The sequence below is a fragment of the Pan troglodytes genome, chromosome 20, assembly GCF_028858775.2.
Source record: "Pan troglodytes isolate AG18354 chromosome 20, NHGRI_mPanTro3-v2.0_pri, whole genome shotgun sequence".
Lineage (NCBI taxonomy): Eukaryota > Metazoa > Chordata > Mammalia > Primates > Hominidae > Pan > Pan troglodytes.
The window spans coordinates 58,994,230-59,017,345 of NC_072418.2; the positions used below are offsets into that span (position 1 = coordinate 58,994,230).

A 23,116-nucleotide genomic window follows, 5' to 3' on the forward strand; every position below is an offset into this window, starting at 1 on the left:
TGCGTGAAATGCCTTTTTGTACCCCTTTACTTTATGTGAGTCTTTATGTGCTAGGTGAGTCTCCTGAAGGCAGCAGATGGTTGGTTGGTGAGTTCTTTATTCTGCATTCTGTATCTTTTAAGTGGAGCGTTTGGACCGTTTACATTCAGTGTTAGGATGGAGATGTGAGGTACCATCGCATTCATCGTTTTCTTTGTTGCCTGTGTACCTTGGGTTTTGTTTTTTGTTTTTGCTTTTTAACTTATATTTTTGTTTTGTAAGTCCTGTGTGATTTATGCTTTAAAGAGGTTCTGTTTTGATGTGTTTCCAGGATTTGTTTCAAGATTTAGAGCTCCTTTTAGTGGAGTCTTGGTAATGGCAAATTTTCTCAGCATTTGTCTGTCTGAAAAAGACTGTATCTTTCCTTCATATAAAATGCTTAGTTTTGCTGGATACAAAATTCTTGGCTGATACTTGGTTTGTTCAAGGAAGCTGAAGATAGGGCCCCAGTCCCTTCTGGCTTGCAGGGTTTCTGTTGAGAAATCTGTTAATCTGATAGGTTTTCCTTCATAGGTTACCTGGTGCTTCTGTCTCACAGTTCTTAAGATTCTTTCCTTCATCTTAATTTTGGATAAGCTGATGACAGTGTGCCTAGGTGAAGATCTTTTTGTGATTAATTTCCTGGGTGTTCTTTGTGCTTCTTGTATTTGGATGTCTAGTTCTCTAGAAAGGCCAGGGAAGTTTTCCTCAATTATGCACCCAAATATGTTTTCCAGGCCTTTAGAATTCTTTTTTCTCAGGAATACCAATTATTCTTAGGTTTGCATTTAACATAATCCCAGACTTCTGGAGGCTTTGTTCAAATATTCTTTTTTCTGTCTTTGGTGGATTGGGTTAATTCAAAGACCTTGACTTCAAGCTCTGATTTTTTTTTTTAATTTTTTTTTTTTTTTTTTTTTTTTTTTTTTTTTTTTTGAGACAGAGTCTCGCTCTGTCACCCAGGCTGGAGTGCAGTGGTGCAATCTCGGCTCACTGCAACCTCCGCCTCCTGGACTCAAGCAATTCTCCTGCCTCAGCCTCCCAAGTAGCTGGGACTACAGGTGTGTGCCGCCACACCCAGCTAACTTATTTTTTATTTTTTATATTTATTTATTTATTTATTTTGAGACGGAGTTTTACTCTTGTTGCCCATGCTGGAGTGCAATGGTGCAATCTCAGCTCACTGCAACCTCTGCCTCCTGGGTTCAAGCGATTCTACTGCCTCAGCCTCCCGAGCAGCTGGGATTACAGGCATGCACCACCATGCCCAACTAATTTTTTGTATTTTTAGTAGAGACGGGGTTTCTCCATGTTGGTCAGGCTGGTATCGAACTTCCAACCTCGGGTGATCCACCCGCCTCGGCCACCCAAAGTGCTGAGATTATAGGCATGAGCCACCGTGCCCAGCCTGTATTTTTAGTAGAGATAAGGTTTCACCATGTTGGCCAGGATGGTCTCGAACTCTTGACCTGGTGATCCTCCCGCCTTGGCCTCCCAAAGTGCTGCTGGGATTACAGGTGTGAGCCACTGTGCCCAGCCTGAATTTCTTTCTTCTACTTGTTCAGTTCTATTGCTGAGAGTTTCCAGACCATTTCGCATATCTAAAAATGTGTCTAAAGTTTCCTGATTTTTTTTATTGTTTTTAAGCTATTTCCTTGAATATTTCTCCCTTTGCTTGTATCATATTTTGGATTTCCTTGCATTGGGCTTCACATTTCTCTAATCCCTCTCTGATTAGCTTAATAACTAAGCTCCTGTATTTTTTCAGGAAATTCGAGGATGTCTTCTTGGTTTGGATCCATTGCTGGTGAACTAGTGTGATTTTGGGGGGATGTTAAAGAGCCTTGTTTTGTCATATTACCAGAGTTGGTTTTCTGCCTCCTTCTCATTTGGGTAGGTTCTGTCAGAGGGAAGGTCTTAAACCTGGCCAGGTGTGGTGGCTGACACCTGTAATCCCAACACTTTGGGAGGCCAAGGTGGGCAGATCACCTGAGGTCAGGAGTTCAAGACCAGCCTGGTCAACATCATAAAACCCCATCTCTACTAAAAATACAAAAATTAGCCAGGCGTGGTGGTGCATGCCTGTAATCCCAGCTACTCAGAAGGCTGAGGCAGCAGAATCTCTTGTGTCCAGGAGGCAGAGGCTGCAGTGAACTGAGAGCTTGCCACTGCACTCCAGCCTGGGTGACAGAGCAAGACTCCTCAAAAAAAAAAAAAAAAGAAAAAAAACCAAATATGACCCCACCCTACACAGAAGCAGACTGCAGCTGGGAGGAGAGCAGCAGCTCACTTGAGGCCATGCTGGGGAATGAGCGTCACAATCTTCTTTCCCATGTGTGTGCCCCACAGGCTGAATCAGTGCCACCTGGACACGGCTGGCTGTGGTTTTCTTGCACTTGCGCTTATGGGTAACTCATGGCTGACGCACCTGAGCCTTAGCATGAACCCTGTGGAAGACAATGGCGTGAAGCTTCTGTGCGAGGTCATGAGAGAACCATCTTGTCATCTCCAGGACCTGGAGTGAGTTTCCCATGGGCGTTGGGTCAACTCTATCATACTGGGGTCTGGAGTTCCTGAAAGGTCAAGAGATAGGAGCAGGGAGACCGGAACCAAAAACTGCTTTCAGGGTGAGCTGACACTCTTTTTTCCAAGGGCAATCTAGGTAAACTGAGGTGTTGACACCACGGTGAGCATGGGAAGGGCTGATGGATCCTCATGGGAGGAACCATGAGTTCTGAGAAACCCTTGATACCCAAACACTGTCCATTCCTCAGAGGAAGGCATCTTGCCCTAAGTTCATCTTCAGCTATTTATCTGTATGGAGAAGGGAGAGTGCTTGTCTCTTAATCTCTTTCCCTCTGGGGCTCAAATTTCTTCACCCTTTGTTGAAATGTTTCTATTGAATAGGAATATCCCATCATTAAACAGACTGTAGAAAAAGTAAAAGAGCTCAGTGAGCAAAAATCAATCTTCAGTCTCACAACCATGCAGTCATCCCTGTTAGTGGTTTGGATGTCTTCTGGGGTTCTCTTGTCCTAGATGCAAGCGTGCATTTGATGTTTTACAAAGAAAGGATCATAGTAGTCAGCGCTTAATGCAACTTAATGCATTCTCTTTTTTTCTTTTTGTTTGTTTGTTTATTTATTTTGAGTCTTGCTCCGTTGCCCAGGCTAGAGTGCAGTGGCATGATCTCTGCTCACTGCAACCTCCGTGTTCCAGGTTCGAGCGATTTTGATTTTTCTGCCTCAGCCTCCTGAGTAGCTGGGATTACAGGCGTGTGCTACCAGGCCTGGCTAATTTTTGTACTTTTAGTAGAGACGGAGTTTCACCATGTTGGCCAGGCTGGTCTTGAACTCCTGACCTCAGGCAATCCACCCGCTTTGGCCTCCCAAAGTGCTGGGATTACAGGTGTGAGCCACTGCACCCCGCCAAGCACTTAATGCATTCTTAACATGTGGCAGGCAGAACACTTAATATTTTGTATATCTAATCTCATGTAGTCTCACCACCCCCCATCATATCCAGTGGAGAACTGAACTCCCAAGAAACCAAAACTTTGGCATTGGTCTCACATTGTGTCTAAGGATATGTCTATTATAATAAATGAAGTACAGTAAGGTATTCCATTGAATGGTGTAGCCTTTAAAAATCTTCTAAACTTTAAAAATCTCTTAAAGCTGGACACGTACCTTATATCTAGTGTTTTCATCATGAGCATAAATGATTTCATTCCAAACGCTTGTATGCTTGGTAGCATTTGCTTATTCATTACAAAGGCAGAATTAATGGACCACAAGTGGGGTATCATTTTGAGATCTCTCCCTTCCCAAGAATAAAATAAAGGACTTTGGTATGGATTCTAGTTCACAAACTTCTGAGTGACCCCAAGTATTAATTCTACCATTTGTTTTAATTGTTTCAAGCCCTACTTCTGCATGGTGTAGAATCTTAATCTTAGTCAATTAGAGACATCGTTTTTTTGAGATGGCATTTAAGTGCTTGGAGATTAACTGGATCTCTCCATCACCATTTATCCATGCTAGCGCCAATGACTAGGTCACCCCCACCTGGTCTTCAAGGGTTGGCCCTCACAACTGCATCCGTTTTTTCTTTTGTTTGTTTTTTGCTTTGCTTTGTTTTGGTTTGGTTTTTTGTGTGTTTTGTTTGGCTTTGGTGGGGTTTTGTTTTTGTTTTTGTTTTTGTTTTTGTTTTGAGACAGAGGTTCTTTCTTGTTGCCCAGGCTGGAGTGCAATAGCGCAATCTCAGTTCCCTGCAACCTCTACCTCCTGGGTTCAAGCAGTTCTCCTGCCTCAGCCTCCCGAGAAGCTGGGATTACAGGCACCTGCCACCATGCCTGGCTACTTTTTTGCATTTTTAGTAGAGACGGGGTTTCACCATGTTGGTCAGGCTGGTCTCAAACTCCTGACCTAAGGTGATCCACTCACCTTGGCCTCCCAAAGTGCTGGGATTAGAGGCGTGAGCCACTGTACCCAGCCTGCATCCCTCTTTATTCTTCACCCGATGGCTCCTGAGGATGGACCGTCCCCTTCCCCAGTGCTATCATCCTACCCTTAGCCTCCCAAGCTGAAGACAGACTTGGAGGCCGTTTCAGTAATTTCTCCTGTGATAAACCATTTAGATGTTATTTATGGAGCCACCCACCCCATTTCCCCATTTTTCCTAAGAATAGAAGCACAAAACTTCCCCTTTTGGATTCCAGACCTATCAGCATTTCAGTAACTTCTGTCCCCTTTTCTCTCCATCTTGGCTCTGTCAGAATCTTTCCAGTTTCTCCTCCTCCCCCGTGGAGAATCTTGACCTCATCTCCAAGTGGAAGCAAACTCTGCTGTGCTCATTTCTTTTAAAGATACCTTTAGCTGGGCGTGGTGGCACACGCCTGTAATCCCAGCTACTCGGGAGGCTGAGGCAGGAGAATCGCTTGAACCCAGGAGGTGAAGGTTGCAGTGAGCCGATATCGTGCCATTGCACTCCAGCCTGGGCAACAGAGTGAGACTTTGTCTTGAAAAAAAATAAAAAATAGGCTGGGCGTGGTGGCTCACGCCTGTAATCCCAGCACTTTGGGAGGCTGAGGCAGGTGGATCACCTGAGGTCAGGAGTTTGTGAACAGCCTTACCAACATGGAGAAACCCCATCTCTACTAAAAATACAAAATTAGCTGGGCACAGTGGCACGTGCCTGTAATCCCAGCTATTCGGGAGGCTGAGGAAGGGAGAATAGCTTGAACCTGGGAGGTGGAGGTTGCAGTGAGCCGAGATCACACCATTGCACTCCAGCATGGGCAACAAGAGCAAAACTCCATCTCAAAAAAAATTAATTAAAAAATAAAGATACCTTCAATCACACCAGACACTTTCCCCGCCTCCGCTATTATTCCTCTCTCAAGCCAACAGATACCACGTGGTCTAAGCCCTTCACAGGAGTGGACAAAACAGTGGCCCGTCAGGAAGGAATAAAGGAAACTCCAGTTAATGCTGCTGAACCTTCTCCCGCTGTTCCACTTTCCTCGAGAGAAGCAGACTCGCTCTATTCCCCGCCTCTTGCAGGTTGGTAAAGTGTCATCTCACCGCCGCGTGCTGTGAGAGTCTGTCCTGCGTGATCTCGAGGAGCAGACACCTGAAAAGCATGGATCTCACGGACAATGCCCTGGGTGACGTTGGGGTCGCTGCGCTGTGCGAGGGACTGAAGCAAAAGAACAGTGTTCTGACGAGACTCGGGTAACTTCCTGGGGCGCCTCTTTGCGGGCCGGGCTGGGAGGAGGTGGGGGACCCCAGCATGAGGTTGCTTGAACAGGGATGATGATGATCTGGTTTCCATGAGTCCCTCAAGTTAGATGGAGTGCAACCTTCGCAGCACCACAGATCTGGGTGTAAGTTCCAGCTCGGCTCCTATGGATGAGACGGATAAAGTGGCAAATGCTTGGGAACAAGGTCTGGAGGTAGAAAACTCTCAACTGCCGATTGAACGACCCCTGCGTGCTAGTCCTGGTGCTAAATGGCGGAAGTATGGAAGTGAAAAGACCTTTGTGTTGTAGTGTGAACAGTCTAGAGACAAAGACGGGCAGAAAGCAAGTGATTACCTGAGTGGTCCTTAAAACTTCAGTGAGCATCAGAGGCAGCTGGGGGCTTAAGACAGAGCTCCAATATAGTGGACTATGGTTCAGCCATAAAAAGAAAAGTGCTGAGGCCGGGCACAGGGGCTCACACCTGTAACGCCAGCACTTTGGGAGGCCGAGGTGGGCAGATCACTTGAGGTCAGGAGTTCAAGACCAGACTGGCCAACATGATGAAACCCCATCTATACTAAAAATACAAAAATTAGGCATGGTGGCAGGCGCCTGTAATCCCAGCTACTCAGGAGGCTGAGTCAGGAGAATCACTTGAACTGGGGAGGTGGAGGTCACAGTGAGCCGAGCTCGTGCCACCACACCCCAGCCTCAGCCATAGAGCAAGACTCAGTCTGTGCATTTTGGATTTTTTCTTTTTCAATCTAGAATGATTAGGACATGTAAAACCTATATACCCACCACCTAATTTAAACAATCATTAGTATTTTAGTATATCTGGTGAACGATTTCAGAGCAGCTTACGGATTTTGACATCCACCCCAAAATAACCAGAGTGCTCCCTTCAAAATAGAACACGCCTATAAAATGCCATTATTATATTCAATGAGGTCCCTTGGCTTTCTGTTGCTCTTAAGATGAAATTCTATACCCTTAGTATGACATAGGTGCCCAGCCTCCGCTCTCACCACTGTCTGGGACTCTGTTCTAGCCATCTAGTCATCTTTGTTTCTCAAATGTGTCTCCTCCTTTCCGCAAGCACAGTGTACAGGTGATTTTTTTATATCAATGCATATGTCAATATGTCCTTCCGCCTTCTCACCTTTCTTCAGGTGCAGTGTTGCTTTCTCTGCGGGTCTGTGTTCCTTGTTATGTTCCCTTGCTACAGGCACTCTCAGCCTTTCTTTCATTGTTTTCCACAACTATAATTTGAGTTACCCACCATCTCTCAAAGTGAGAACCAAGCACGGTAGCCTCACCTGGGAACTCGTTAGAAATGCAAATATTTGGCTGGGTGCAGTGGCTCATGCCTGTAATTCCAGCACTTTGGGAGGCTGAGGCAGGTGGATCATGTGAGGTCAGGAGTTCAAGACCAACCTGGCCAACATGATGAAACCCTTTCTACTAAAAATACAAAAAATTAGCCAGGCATGGTAGCACGCGCCCATAATCCCAGCTACTTCGGAGGCTAAGGCAGGAGTATCGCTTGAATCCCAGAAGTAGAGGTTGCAGTGAGCCAAGATTGTGCCACTGCACTCCAGTCTGGGCAACAAGAGTGAAATGCTATTTCAAAAAAAAAAAAAAAGGCGAACATTTGGGTCTTTCATCAGAACAACTAAACCAGAAACTGGGAGGCAGAGCCCACCAGTTTCATTTTTTGTTTGTTTTTGTTTTTGTTTTGTTTTGTTTTCCCAAAGAAAAAGTATCAAGGTCAAATTCATACGGGTTGAATGAAGGGTCCATCATCGATCTTTGGGGTTATTTTCTGGGTGTCGTAACCCTGCAGGTTGAAGGCGTGTGGACTGACTTCTGATTGCTGTGAGGCACTCTCCTTGGCCCTTTCCTGCAACCGGCACCTGACCTGTCTAAACCTGGTGCAGAATAACTTCAGTCCCAAAGGAATGATGAAGCTGTGTTCGGCCTTTGCCTGTCCCACGTCTAACTTACAGATAATTGGGTAAGTCCCCAGCAATTGTCTTCTGAGATACAGACCTGCTTCTGTTCCAGGCTTGTTAGCTGGTGGAGAAGCAGTTTATGGGAAAAGTTGACGTCATACCTTGGGAGCCACATTTTACTCCATTGGTGAGTGCCCACTACGTTCTGGGTACCATGCCGGATGCTGGAGATACAGGAATATGGGAGATAGAGGCCAGGTGCCTGATATCTTGGAGTTCACTTCTGGGTAGGTTGGGAAGGGCACAGAAAGAACGTTATAAATGTTTATGCTGAAAAAACTAGAATTGCTGTATGATCCAGCAATCTTACTTCTGAGTATGTTACCCAAAAGAATTAAAAGGAAGATCTCAGATTTCACACCCATGTTCATAGTGGCATAATGCCCAATAATAGCCAAGAGGTGGAAGTAACCCAGGCGCTCATGGATGAAAGGATAAACAGAATGTGGTGTATACCAACAATGGAATTGTATTCAGTCTCAAAAAGAAAATTCTGACACATGCTACATGATGGAATCTTGACATGCCGAGTGGAATAAGCCAGTCCTAAAAAGACAAATACTGTAGGATTCTACCTCGAAGAGGTACTTATAAGAGTGAAATTCATAGAGACAGAATGGTGATTTCCAAAGGATTGGAGTGAGGGGTTGGGGAGTTGTGTAATAGGTGCAGAGCTTTAGTTTTGCAAGATGAAGAATTCTGGCGATAGATGGTGGTTGTGATGCTTGCACAGCCGTGTGAATGTAGTTAACAGCACTGAACAATTCACCTAGCAGAAAGTTTCTTCAATAGCTCACACACATCATTTCAGCTTCCCCTCTCATTCAGTCCTTGTATAAGTCTGGAGGGCTGAGTTGATGGAGTTCACAGAAGTTCTTCAGGACCATCTCTTAAGACTAGAAGTTTCTTTCATGACAAAGTGGCAGTTCACTGATGTCTTCAGTGTTTAGTGGTAGAAAAAGCATTTGTCATTTAGGACCTCATATCCGTAGACAAACGGGAGTTCAGAGACTTCCCTGAGCATGAAGGAACACAGTTGTACTTGAAGGGAGTAAAATCTTGACCAGAGAAATATACAGCTGGCAGCATTGATAGCCCATTTGAGGTTGGTTGTGGTATATTTATTTATTTTATTTTAAGTTTTTTGAGATGGAGTCTCACTCTGTTGCCTCCAGGCTGGAGTGCAGGGGTGCAATCTTAGCTCACTGCAACCTCCGTCTCGCAGGTTCAAGCAATTCTGCTGCCTCAGCCTCCTGAGTGGCTGGGATTATAGGTACATGCCACCACGCCCAGCTAATTTTTACATTTTTAGTAGAGAAGAGTTTTCACCAGGCTGGTCTCAAATTCCTGACCTCATATGATCCACCAGCTTCAGCCTCCCAAAGTGCTGGATGACAGGCATGAGCCACCACGCCCGACTTCCTTGTGGTATATTTATATCAATAGAAAATTTCTCAGTTGAGTAACTGTTTTCTCCAGTATGGTCCAGCTGATGGCAGTTGAGTTTATCCAGGGTTCAAGTTATGGCACATGGGTATAACCAGGAAGAAGTCAAGAGTGGCTGTGGTAGACCCTGGAATCATAAGAAGAAAGTGAAGACAGGATGGGGAAGGTGAATTGAGAAACATGGCTCAATGAATCTGGGAGTCTTGGTTTGGTCAGGACTGTTACAGTGACAAAATGAGCTGAAAAGGTGGAGTGTTGTTGAAAGAATGTGTTTATATCCTTGATTTATGAGGCACTATAGCTGTTGACAAGATCAGTGGTGACTATGGGACTTAGTAGTTGAAGTAGGAAAGAAGTCAGACCTGGATTTACTGATTGACCTATTATGGGTCTATTTCCCCATCTGTGAAATGGGGGTGGTGCTATGTATCTATTTAAATATGTTTATTTCTCCTCTAGTAGACTGTAAGCTTGGTAAGGGTGGGAAATTTGCCTTGTCCATCCCTATATGGGAAGTCCTCATTTAATGTCATTGATACATTCTTAGAAACTGTGACTTTAAGCAAAACGACATATATTGAAACCAATGTTTTCTCGTTGTTATAACAATGACTCTGAAGAAAATGACGTTCTTCGAGAATCTGCTCTAGTAGTTTTGCTTAAAGTCACTGTTTCCAAGAACCTATCAATGACATTAAGGGAGAACTTACTGTACCTCCCCAAACCCTATAACAGGACCCGGCACAGAGACTCTGAGGAAGGAATTCATGGATGGACTGAAAGGTCATGCCTGCATCTTAGGACTGTTAGGACTGTTGTAAGGAACAGATGCCTTTAAAAGCTCAGCATAGTATCTGACATGTCCAAGTTTTTTTACATGCAGAGAATTACTTTTATTCTATAGGGAACATGCTACTGTTATCAAGCAAAAGTGGCTCACTGCCTGATGTGCTAGAGGCCAATACTGTGACACTGGAGATTTGTCGGGGAAAAAAAGCCCTATATTGCAGGTCAACTCACAAGGAGACAGGAGTCAAGCTCAAATCTGTCTCCCCATGCTGGCTTCAAGGCAGTATTATTATTAGAAAAGGTTCAGGGAGTAGATCTTGAGATTAGTAGGTGATTGGAAGAAAAGAGCAGATCTTAGAAAGTCACTGGGCATGCATAATTATCTATTCATGCTACATCATGGGTTGCATGTGCCAATTTAGGGAGAGTTAGTATAAAACATGGTGGAAATTCAGGCTGTGACATCAGCAAGCTCATTCTGTGCAAACTCCAGTCTGCCATACTTTTTCTAACCAATTTCAGCCAGTTCTTTCATAAGTGGAGGGGGAGTCTCCATGTTTCAGCAAGCTGTTTCTTTTCTTGTCTGCCATCCTACAAACTCAATAATTTGTTAGTCATTGGTTTAACTCTTTGGGGCACGTTCCTTAAGAGTACAAGAAAAGGTTTGAGATCCTTGATGAGGCTACCAGGAATTTTGAAGAAGGGAGAAGAGTCGAAAGCAACGTCTCAGTAACGAGTCCTCTCTCTGCCTCCCCAGGCTGTGGAAATGGCAGTACCCTGTGCAAATAAGGAAGCTGCTGGAGGAAGTGCAGCTGCTCAAGCCCCAAATCGTAATTGACGGTAGTTGGCATTCTTTTGATGAAGATGACCGGTACTGGTGGAAAAACTGAAGATACGGAAACCTGCCCCACTCACACCCATCTGATGGAGGAACTTTAAACGCTGTTTTCTCAGAGCAAGCTATGCACCTGGGAGTTCCTTCTCAAAGATGGAGAATGATTTCTGATTCTCACAAAGCCCTCAATGGTAGTGATTCTTCTGTGTTCACTATATGTTGGTTACTGGATTTGAAGGCTAGAGACCTTCAAGTCATAGGACTCAGTATCTGTGAAATGTCCGTCATATCTCAGAGCATATAGAGGGAATTAAATAAACACAAAGCATTTGGAAAAGTTGTCAAGTGGTTTTCTTAACTAGTGGGGATATGGTTTAGGAGCAGAGAGGTTGGGAGGACCTAGATCTTCAAAAGCAGCCCCTGAATTTGGGTACCACAACTAGTGGTGGTTTTTTGTTTTTTGTGGGGTTTTTTTGTTTTGTTTTTTGGTTTTTTTTTTTTTTTTGAGATGGAGTCTTACTCTGTTGCCCAGGCTGGAGTGCAGTGGCACGATCTTGGCTCACTGCAACCCCTGCCTCCTGGGTTCACACCATTCTCCTGCCTCAGCCTCCCAAGTAGCTGGGACTACAGGCACCCGCCACCACGCCCGGCTAATTTTTTGTACTTTTAGTAGAGACAGGGTTTCACCATGTTGGCCAGGATGGTCTCAATCTCTTGACCTCGTGATCTGCCTGCCTCGGCCTCCCAAAGTGCTGGGATTACAGACGTGAGCCACCGCACCTGGCCAACTACTGGTTTTTTAAAGCACATACCTGAATACCAAAGGATGGTGTTACTGTCACTCAATATCTGAACTATAAACATAAAGCCGAATTTATTCCTTAGTGTAATGAAAAGCTGGTCTACCACAGTCTCTCTGAGTAGAGCAGACTTCTGATCTTTGCGGGGAGGAATTTGGGGAGGTACAGAATGAGGCTGAACCTTGAAGGTGTAAGTTGGCCTGTGGTTACTCAGGTGAGGCTGATTGGTAGAGGTGTGTTCATCAGAGTGCGTCCCTTCTGACTGGCTGAATTTCCAATGCAAAGGGCAGCTGTTGGTTGCTTGCAAAAGCATGTTCACTGAGGTAAGTTGTCTTGGATCCATTGAATGGATTTAAACCTGTCTAGGTAGCTACTTATTACCATGGCTACAGAACCATCAGTCTATTCCTAGAAGAGTGGAAAACTCTTATATTCTTACCAAAATATGCTTTTTATGATTTCTTGTATTTATTTCTCTCATCCATGATGATGATGATGAATGATGATGATCTAACACAGCCCTGTATACCATGCCCTGTCCTAAGCAGTATGAATTAACTTATTTGGTCTTTACAACATCTTAGAGGTAAGTATATTTTTTGCTTCCATCTTACAGATGAGGACATTGAGGTGCAGAAAATAATGCACAGCAAGGCCGGGCGGGGCAGCTCACACCTGTAATCCCAGCACTTTGGGAGGCTGAGGCAGGCGGAACACTTGAGGTCGGTGGTTCGAGACCAACTTGGCCAACATGGTGAAACCCCGTCTCTACTAAACATACAAAAATTAGCCCCGTGTGGTGGTTCATGCCTGTAATCCCAGCTACTCGGGAGGCTGAGGCAGGAGAATCACTCGAACCCGGAAGGCAGAGCTTGCAGTGAGCCAAGATCATGCCACTGCAATCCAGCCTGGGTGACAGAGCGAGACTCCATCTCAAAAAAAAGAATGCACAGCCAATAAGTAGCAGAGCTGCCATTCAGACCCAGGAAATCCATTTCTGGGGTTCATTCTACTAATTGAAATGTTGCCTCTACCATACAACCACCTTCCACGAGCCATTCACTGTACTGTGTGTAAACCTATAACTCCAGCAGCCCCTTTCAAACTGGGGGAATGTTTCAGCATCATTCCCTGTCAGCATATATTAGACAGGGGCTGGCATGCCCCCTTTTCTGCTCCCATTGCAATGGAGCTAATAAAGTTTATATCAGATATAGGAGGAACGTCAACTCTGCAGTTTATTTGTGCTTATAGTATTAGCATTATCTTCAACCTATGGTTTCTTTGCAGGAATACTTTTTAAATACTTGCGTGTTCTGGGAGTGTTTGTTTATAAAATACTTGGACATTGGACCAATGTGATAGGGTTTACGAGGTGAATGGGTGGAGTAGTGGGGGAAAAGTTAGCCCTTCCGAATCAGAGTATCTGTCTTCAGGATACCTCTTCTCCCACATGGGACACAGGCCCATCTAACATAAAGACAGGGCAAGGAGGCCGGGTGCAGTGGCTCATGCCTGTAATCCCAGCACTTGGGGAGGCCGAGGTGGGCAGATCATGAGGTCAGGAGATTGAGACCATCCTGGCTAACAGGGTGAAACCCCATCTCTACTAAAAATACAAAAAATTAGCCAGGCGTGGTGGTGGGTGCCTGTAGTCCCAACTACTTGGGAGGCTGAGGCAGGAGAATGGCGTGAACCCGGGAGACGGAGCTTGTAGTGAGCCAAGATCGCGCCACTGCACTCCAGCCTGCATAACAGAGCCAGACTCTGTCTCAAAAAAAAAAAAAGGCGGGGGGGGGGGGAGGGGGGCAAGGAAACCACCATTAATGTTTGTGTTAACAAAGCATTACTATGTTAGTCTTGTTAAAGATCTATCACCTTGTATATAGCTAAAAATACACAATGCCCTCCTGTGTCCAGTGCATTATCTTGAGCACTGCCGCCTACCCCACCCCCAACAGTTACAAATATCCCACTTTGTAAAGTTACAGCCAAAGGGAAGGTCAAAGGGAAAAGCCAAGTTTAGAAACAATATTTTTATTTTTTAGAAACATCTCATTATCTTGCCCAGGCTAGTCTTGAACTCTTGGGCTCAAGTGATCCTCCTGCCTCAGCCTCCCAAAGTTCTGCAATTACAGGTGTGAGCCACTGTGCCTGGCTTCAAGTTTTTTATGCTGACCTGTGTTCAAATTCTGGCTGTTTCAAATGATTTTTATGACACTATAAAAATGTCAACCTCCATGGGCTTTTGATTTCTTATCTGTAAAGTAGGGAAAAATTGTACTTACCCTATAGAATCAAGAAGAGATGAATCTCTGTAAATCAGCTGTAGAAGTGGCTGGAGCATTCACTCCACCAGTATTTACCTACTTGTATTAGTTGTTTGTTGCTGTTTACAACATTACCACAAACTCGGCAGTTAAAACACGTGATCTCGGTGTTTGAGTCCAGATATGACTCAGCTGGATCCTCTGTCTCAGGGTCTCACAAGGCTGCGATGAAGGTGTTGACCAGGGCTGTGGTCTCATCTGAGACCCAACCGGGACAAGGACCTCTTCCAAGTTCATGTGGGTCCCAGGAACATCCATTTTCAGGCTGCTGGACTGAGGGCCTTGGTTTCTCGACTGTCAGCCCCAGGCCATCCCCAGCTCTTTTCTGCTTGGCCGTCTCCATATGGCAGATTGGATCTTCAAAGCCAGCAAAACAGTCACTCAGCAAGACAGACTTACAATCTCATGGCATCACAGAAGTCAGATCCCATCAACCCTGCCACATTCCGTTTGGATAGAAGTAAGTCACAAGCCCCTCCCACACTTGAGGGAAGGGGATCTGGCAAGATGGGAACACCAGGAGGAGGATCATGAAACCGCCTAGAATCTGATGCACTACTCCACACTGGCAGAAAGCTGTGTTCTACTCACTGCTGCCTGTTGGAAAAGAGTTTCTTTCTCTTGAGCCTCTTGGCCGTTTCCAAGGGTAGAGGGAGTTACCCAGGTGCTACGGCTAGGAGGGAGGAACTGGACCTTCTAAGTGCTCTTCACAAGCCTCCTGTCTCCAGATGTGTACACACTTTCCTCTTTCATGCGGCAAGCTTTGCTGAGGGTGGGATGGGTGGGCAGAATACTGATTGTGGAGAAGTGCTAGGAGGCTGCAGATACAGGCCACCTGCCTCGGAGTCTGTGTGTGTGTGTGTGGCGGTGGGCGGGGTGGCGGGGGTTGGTTTTTTTTTTTTTTTTTTTTTTTTTGAGACAGTTTTGCTCTTGTCACCCAGGCTGGGTTGCAATGGTACAATCTAGACTCGCTGCAACCTCCGCCTCCCGGGTTCAAGCAATTCTCATGCCTCAGCCTCCTGAGTAGTGGGGACTACAGGTACCCGCCACCACGCCTGGCTAATTTTTGTATTTTTAGTAGCGATGGGGTTTCTCCATGTTGGCCAGGCTGGTCTCGAACTCCTGACCTCAGTTGATCCACCCGCCTTATCCTCCCAAAGCACTGGGATTACAGGTGTGAGCGACCATACCCAGCCTGGCCTCAGAGCTTCGAATAATAGGGATGATACCTTGATTTCTACCCAACTCCTTGTTTCTTATTCTAAATTCCTAAACGTAGAGGATGAAGTAATGATGAGTCTGTATAAACCCTATAATCCTATGTGCTGGCCGCTGCCCTCAGGCTGATGGTGCAGGACAAAGATCCCTGTTCTCCTAAAATGTATTACCTTCTAATGAAGGACAAATGCATGAATTGCAGCTGTTCTCACAGCTAAAATGGCAGGTTCGCAAGAGACTAGGACTATTCTATTTTTCTAGACTAGCTATCTTTGAGGTCTGAGAAAAACTTTTTTCTGCACTGCTGGTTTTTCGTCAAGTTCGGGACATGACATACAATGAAAACGTACCCTTCCTACATAGTTTTTTGTTTTGTTTTGTTTGTTTGTTTTTAACATTTGTACCACGGAGAGGGAAGAGCATCAGGAAGGCAACGGACCCGGTCCTGGAGGGCAACCGTGGTGAGTCCCAGGCCCCCACTGCCTGGCGCATCACACCGTGGGTAGGACAGGCGGGGGCGCTGTCTCCCTGCTGATCTGGGCTCTTATCTCTATGTGGAAGGACCCTTTCCTCACCCGCGAGTCAAACGATAGAGAATTCACCTCCACCTGCCAGCCACGCTGTAGCTGGGGTCTGTGTGGAGCCGCACAAACTCTGATGCTTTGAGCTGCATGGCACAGAACGTCCACCTGAGATCACTGAGTAGAAGCTTCCTGGGAAGGCAATTCCAGGGTCAGTGAACCCCGCGGGACGCCAGCTCCCTGGTTGAGTTTCCCCTGATGCCAGCTGGGTGGCAGCAGAGCGTCATCTTCCCTGAGACCCTCCCGGGAGCAGGGCGGGCTCCTCCCCGCATCCCCACTGTGGATTTTCTCACCGTAGGCACTGCTGACGGTGGGACCGGCCACTTCCACATCGGGGTCCCGCCTGTGGGCTGTAGGGTGTTCAGTGACGTCCCTGCTTTTACCTGCCAGGTGCCTTCCCTCCCGCAGTTGTGACAACCAAGGAAGTCTTCAGACACAGCCAGATGTTACCCGGGGCACCAGCCTGAGACCCGCTGGTCCACGTGAAGCAGGGAGCCCTCCCTCACCAGCACACCCAGCGGCCTCCCCTTCCCCTCGTTGGATGCGACTGGCTCACAGGAAATCCGTGTCAGCCGTGCTCAGAAGGTATCAGCCACTTTTTGGTTCTATTGGAGGTGACAGCTGCTTAGCAGACACCCAAGAATGTAGGTTTATTCTTTAGCTTTATTCCCCATTGTCAAAACGGAATCAACCAACATTATCTGGAGGCCCAGGCGTAAAATGAAAATGTGGGTGCTTTGTTCAAAAATTAAGAATTTCAGGATAGCTGTGAGTCACTATACTGAGTACAAAGCCATTCTGAGCCGGGGTCCTGGATGAATGACCCAAGCAGCTGGCCTCCATTGCAGCTGACTGGACCAGGAGCTAGCGTTTGAAGAACAGCCAGTCTTTAAGCTGCCTAATGACCTGTAGGCTGCCTGTGACCAAGGTAAGAGATGAAGTAGGTATCCTTGTTCACAACAGCCAAAAGGTGCAGACAACCCACGTGTCTATCAGCAGATGAATGGGTAAACAAAATGTGGTCTATCCACACAATGAAATATTATTCAGCCATGAAAAAAAGAATGCAGGCTGGGTACAGTGGTTCATGCCTGTAATCCCAGCACTTAGGGAGGCTGAGTTGGGAGGCTCGCTTGAACCCAGGAGTTTGAGACCAGCCTGTGCAACATGGCGAAACCCTGTCACTACTAGAAATACTAAAAATTAAATAGGTATGGCGGTACAAGCCTATAGTCTCAGCCCGTTGGGAGGCTGAGGTGGGAGGATCACTTGAGCCTGGGAGGTCAAGGCTGCAGTGAACCGAGATTGTACCACTGCGGTCTCCAGCTTGGGTGACAGAGTGAAACCCTGTCTCATTTAAAAAAAACAAAAAACAAAAAACAACAGGTGCAGTGGCTCATTCCTGTACTTCTAGCACTTTGGGAGCCTGCAGCAGGCAGGTCACCTGAGGTCAGGGGTTCAAGTCCAGCCTGGCCAACATAGTGAAACCTCATCTCTACTAAAAATACAAAAATTAGCCCAGGGTAATAGCGTGTACCTGTAATCCCAGGTACGCAGGAGGCTGAGGCAGGAGAATCACTTGAACCCGGGAGGCGGAGGTTGCAGTGAGCCGAGATGGCACCACTGTACTCCAGCCTGGGCAACAAAGTAAGACTCCATCTCAATTAAAAAAAAAAGGAATAAAGGAATATAGTAGCGATACGTGCTACAACATGGATCAACCTCATAAACATTATCCTCTGTAAAGAAGCCAGATACAAAAGGCCACTTGTATGATTCCGTTGATATGAAATGACCAGAAGAGGGAAATCCACAGAGACACAAGATGAGAATTTGCCCAGGGCTGGGAGGGGAGCACGGAATGAGTGACTCTTGCTGGTACGGGGTTTCCTTTTGGAGTGATAGACATACAACTATGTGAACATACTAAAGCATCATTTAATTGTACACCTTAAAATGGGTGAATTCCATGGTTTGTAAATTATTTTTTAAAAAGCAAAAAATGATGAACCAATATAGTTGCCTCCATCTGAGATCTGATTCAGAATTCCTGAGGAAATAAAGCAGTTAAAAGGCAGGAAATTAGGCTGGAAATTTATTAGCGAAAGTGGAAGATGTGGTGTGCAGAGTGGAGAGAGCTCAGGGCTGTACTTTTATGCAGGGGGTGTTATCAGCCAGTATCCAGGGCTTGTGAAGTTTTCATTAGCTTGAAAATATAGTGGAAACCTGGCAGGGTGTGGTGGCTCACACCCATAATCCCAGCAATTTGGGAGGCCAAGGTGGGTGGATCACTTGAGGTGAGGAGTTCAAGATCAGCCTGGCCAATGTGGTGAAACCCCATCTGTATTAAAAACAAAAAATTTAGCTGGGTGTGATGGCAGGCGCCTGTAATTCCAGCTGCTTGGGAAGCTGAGGCACAAGTATCACTTGAACCCAGGAGACAGAGGTTGCAGTGAGCCAAGATCATGCCACTGCACTCCAGCCTGGGCAACAGAGTGAGACTGTCTCAACTGGGGAGAGAGCAAGCTTCAGGTTCCTGAGCCCCACGGCCAATTCTGGTATGGCGGGACCCAGGTGAAGCCTGGGAATATGAATTTTAAAAAGCTTTCCTAAGCCATTCTGATGCAAGTGCTCTTCGGATCACACTCTCAAAGCCAGAACTGCAAAAACGAAGCTCTGAGTGTACCACAAGTGTTGGTCAGAGAGAATACGGGCTGGAGGGTGAGGACCCTGTTTAATGGAGACAGAAAAGAGAAGGAAACTCTGGAGGAGAAGAGCGAAGACAAGTCCTGACTAAGACCGTAAACCAGGGGTTGGCAATTTTTTTCTGTAAAAGGCCAAATAGGCCAGGTACGGTGGTTCATGCTTACAATCTCTGCACTTTGGGAAGCCAAGGCAGGAGCATCACTTGAGCCCAGGAGTTCAAGACCAGCCTGGGAAATGTAGTGAGACTCTGTCTCTACAAAAAATAAACTTGAAAAAAATTAGCCAGGTGTGGTAGTGCACGCCTGTGGTCCCAGCTACTCAGGAGGCTGAGGTGCAAAAATCACTTGACCCCAGGAGGTCAAGGCGGCAGTGAGCCATGATCGCACCACTGCACTCCAGCCAGGGCAACAGAGTGAGATCCTGTCTCCAAAAAAGAGCCAAACAGTAAATATTTTAGGCTTTGGGGGCCATTTAGTCTATTGTAACTGCTCAGCTCTGCTGATACAGGGTAAAAACAAGCATAGAAAATACAAAGAGAATTTTGTCACATGCAACATGGATGAACCTGGAGGATATTACATTAAATAAAATGAGCCAGGCACAGGAAGATACAGATGGTCCCTGACTTGTGATGGATTTGACCTTACTTACACTGGTATGAAAGTGACATTTGTTCAGTAACAACTGTCCTTCGAGTACCCACAGAACCATCTGTCTTTCACTTTCAGTATGCCATCAATCACATGAAATAGTCAACACTTTATTATAAAATGGACTTTGTGTTGGATGATTTTACCCAACTGGAGGATAATGTAAGCATTAGGAGCAGGTGTAAGGTAGGGTAGGCTAAGCTATGACCTTCTGTGGGTTAAATATATTAAATGCATTTCCCTAGACTGGGCAACATAGTGAGACCCCATCTCTTAAAAAAATTTTTTTTTAATTAGTCAGACGTGGTGCACACCTGTAGTCCCAGCTACTCAGAAGGCTGAGGCAGGAGGATGGTTTGAGCCCAGGAGACCGAGACTGCAGTGAGTCATGATTGTACCACTGCACTCCAGTCATGGTGACAGAGTGAGACACTGTCTCAAAAATTAAAAAGTATTTTCAACCTGTATTTCCAACTTATAGTGGGTTTATGAGGACGTAGCCCCGTTGTAAATGGAAGAGCATCTGTATTGCATGATCTCAGTTATATATGGAATCTAAAGTCAAACTCACAGAAGCAGAGAGCAGAATGATGGTTACCAGAGGCTGAAAGTGATGGGGAGGTGGAGTCTGGGGAGGTGTTGGTCAAAGGATATAAATGTTGATGTTACAGGAGGAATAAGTTCAGGAGACCTATTATCATACAACATGGTGACTATAGTTAACAGCAAAATATCACGTACTTGAAACTTGCTAAGTGAGTAGATGTTAAGTGTTTCTTTGTTTTGTTGAGACAGGGTCTCCCTATGTTACCCAGGCTGGTCTTGAACTGGGCTCAAGGGATCCTCCTGCCTCAGCCTCCCAAAGTGCAGGGATTACAGGCACAAGCCACCACACCTAGCCCTGATGTTAAATGTTCTTACCACAGAAAAAAAAAAAAAAAGCATGTAAGGTAACGTACAAGTTAATCAGCTCAATTTAGCCATTCCATAATGTATACATTTTTTTTAATGGAGTCTTGCTCTGTCACCCAGGCTGGAATGCAATGGCAGGATCTTGGCTCACTGCAACCTCTGCCTCCCAGGTTCAAGCAATTCTCCTGCCTCAGCCTCCCAAGTAGCTGGGATTACAGGTGCCCACCACCACACCCAGCTAATTTTTGTATTAGTAGAGATGAGGTTTCACCATGTTGGCCAGGCTGGTCTGGAACTCCTGACCTCAGGTGATCCATCTGCCTCAGCCTCCCAAAGTGCTAGGATTACAGGAGTGAGCCACCACACCTGGCTGTAAACATATTTCAAAACAGCAGATTGCACACCATAAATATATATAATTTTTGTCCATTTTAAATTTTTTTAATTAAAAAAAATAAACATTTGAAGAAAACACAAAAGCAAATGGGTATGGCTGTGTTCTCATGAAATTTTATTTTCAGAAACAGGCGGCTGGCTCCATTTGGCCTTTGGGGCATTTTGCTGACCCCTGCTGGAGATGAGGATCTTGCAGACCAGCTTGTCTGTGTTCCCTGTTTGTCCTGGACTGACTGTTCCTCTGTTACCTGCATTTCTGTAAGGGTTATGAGCTGGGTGCCAGGGATCAGTGGTGCAATCCTGGAAAGGAGCCTCCTGGCAGCTTGAACAGTTGAGGGTACACAGGACCGCTCAGGTTAAGGCCCTAGCCCATCCTCTTGCCAAACCTGCCACACACTGGACCTGCTTGTCTGTGATAGTAGGTTTTATATGTCAACATGCCTGAGCCATGGGGTTCCCAGATTAAGCATTGTTTCTGAGTGTGTCTGGGAGGGTGTTTCTGGTTGAGATTACTGTTTGAATTCGTGGACTTAGTAATGCAGATTGCCCTCCCTTCTGTGAGTGGACTCATCTCATGAGAGTCTAAATAGAACAAAAAGGTGTAGAGGGAGTCATTTACCCTGTTTGCTCCCCGCCTGCCTGTTGGAGTGGGGACGCCTATCTTCTCCCGCCCTAGAACTGGGATTTGCACCCTTGGCTCCTCTGGTTCTCAGGCCTTTGGACTTGGACTGGAACCACCCCACAGGCATTCCTGTTTCTCCAGCCTGCAGACGGCAGATCGTGAGACTCCTCAGCTTCCACAATCATGTGAGACAATTCTCATAATAAACCTCTTTCTCTGTTCTGAGAACTGCATCATCAGTCATGTGCAAATATCGAGTGTATTTACACAAAACTAGATAATACAGCCTACCATACACCTAGGCTATATGGAGAGAAGTGGCATAATCACAGCTCACTGCAGCCTTGAACTACAGGGCTCAAGCCATCCTCCCACCTCAGCCTCCCAAGCAGCTGGGACTACAGGCATGTGCCACCATGCCCAGCTAATTTAAAAAATAATTATTTTCTAGGCTGGGTGTGGTGGCTCACGCCTGTAATCCCAGCACTTTGGGAGGCCGAGGCAGGTGGATCACCTGAGGTCAGGAGTTCGAGACCAGCCTGGCCAACATGGAGAAAACCCCATCTCTACTATAAATACAAAAAGCAGCTGGGCATGGTGGCGCACGCCTGTAGTCCCAGCTACTTCGAAAGCCGAGGGAGGAGAATTGCGGGAACCTGGGAGTTGGAGGTTGCAGTGAGCCAAGATCGCACCACTGCACTCCAGCCTGGGTGACAGAGCAAGACTCCGTTTCATTCATTCATTCATTTATTTTGAGACGGAGTCTTGCTGTGTCGCCCAGGCTGGAGTGCAGTGGCGCGATCTCAGCTCACTGCAAGCTCCGCCTCCCGAGTTCATGCCATTCTCCTGCCTCAGCCTCCCGAGTAGCTGGGACTACAGGCGCCCACTACCACGCCCAGCTAATTTTTGTATTTTTAGTAGAGACGGGGTTTCACTGTGTTAGCCAGGATGGTCTCAATCTCCTGACCTTGTGATCCGCCCGCCTCGGCCTCCCAAAGTGCTGGGATTACAGGTGTGAGCCAGACTCCATCTCAAAAAATAATTATTATTTTCTGTAGAGAGGGACTCTCACTGTATTGCACAGGCCGGAGCCTATTTGCTCTTAGAGCCTATTGTTTTTAGGCTACAAACCTGGACAACATGTTACTGTACTGAATACTGTAGGCAACGGTAACACAACACTAAGTATTTGTATATTTAAACGTAGAAAAGTTACAACAAAATACCAAAGAAAATATTTGAAGATGGTATACCTATATGCGGCACTTACCATGAATGAAGTTTGCAGACATGGAAGCTGCTCTGGGTGAGTCGGTGTGTGAGTGGTGGGTGAATGTGAAGGCTGGGACGTTACTCTACAGTGCTGTAGACTTTATAAACACTGCACACTTAGGCTACCATAATTTATAAAATATTTTTCTTTCTTCAAGAATAAATTAACCTTAGCTTACTGTAACATTTTTACTTTATAAACTTTTATTTACTTATTTTTGAGACAAAGTCTCACTCTGTCGCCCAGGCTGGAGTGCAATGGTGTGATCTCGGCTCACTGCAACTTCTGCCTCCCGGGTTCAAGCAATTCTCCTGCCTCAGCCTCCCGAATAGCTGGGACTACAGGCGCCTGCCACCATGCCCGGCTAATTTTTGTATTTTTAGTGGAGATGGGGTTTCACCATATTGGCCAGGCTGGTCTTGAACTCCTCACCTCAGGTGCTCCATCTGCCTCGGCCTCCCAAAGTGCTGGGATTACAGGTATAAGCCACTGTGCCCAGCTAACTTTTAATTTTTTTTTTTAATTTTTTGACTCTTGTAATAACACTTAGCTTAAAACACAAACATAGATCAGACACGATGGCTTACACCTGTAATCTCAGCACTTGGAGAGACTGAGGCAGGAGGATCACCTTCAGGAGTTCAAGACCAGCCTGTACAACATAGACCCCACCTCTACAGGAAATAATTATTTTTTAATTAGCCGGGCATGGTGGCACATGCCTATAGTCCCAGCTACTTGGGAGGCTGAGGTGGGAGGATTGCTTGAGCCCAGTAGTTCAA

General features: G+C 46.0%; 1 protein-coding gene across 1 annotated transcript in view; it reads left to right on the plus strand.

Moving 5' to 3' along the window:
* NLRP5 (NLR family pyrin domain containing 5) overlaps nt 1-11,179 on the plus strand; it is a 58,903-nt gene extending 47,724 nt beyond the window's left edge. Inside the window, exons 12-15 of the mRNA XM_063800417.1 lie at nt 2,368-2,538; nt 5,583-5,753; nt 7,608-7,778; nt 10,769-11,179. Of these exons, the coding sequence (XP_063656487.1) occupies nt 2,368-2,538; nt 5,583-5,753; nt 7,608-7,778; nt 10,769-10,901 (646 nt within the window). The 3' untranslated portion in view covers nt 10,902-11,179. The remainder of the gene's footprint in view (nt 1-2,367; nt 2,539-5,582; nt 5,754-7,607; nt 7,779-10,768) is intronic.
* Nucleotides 11,180-23,116: the final 11,937 nt, after the last annotated feature.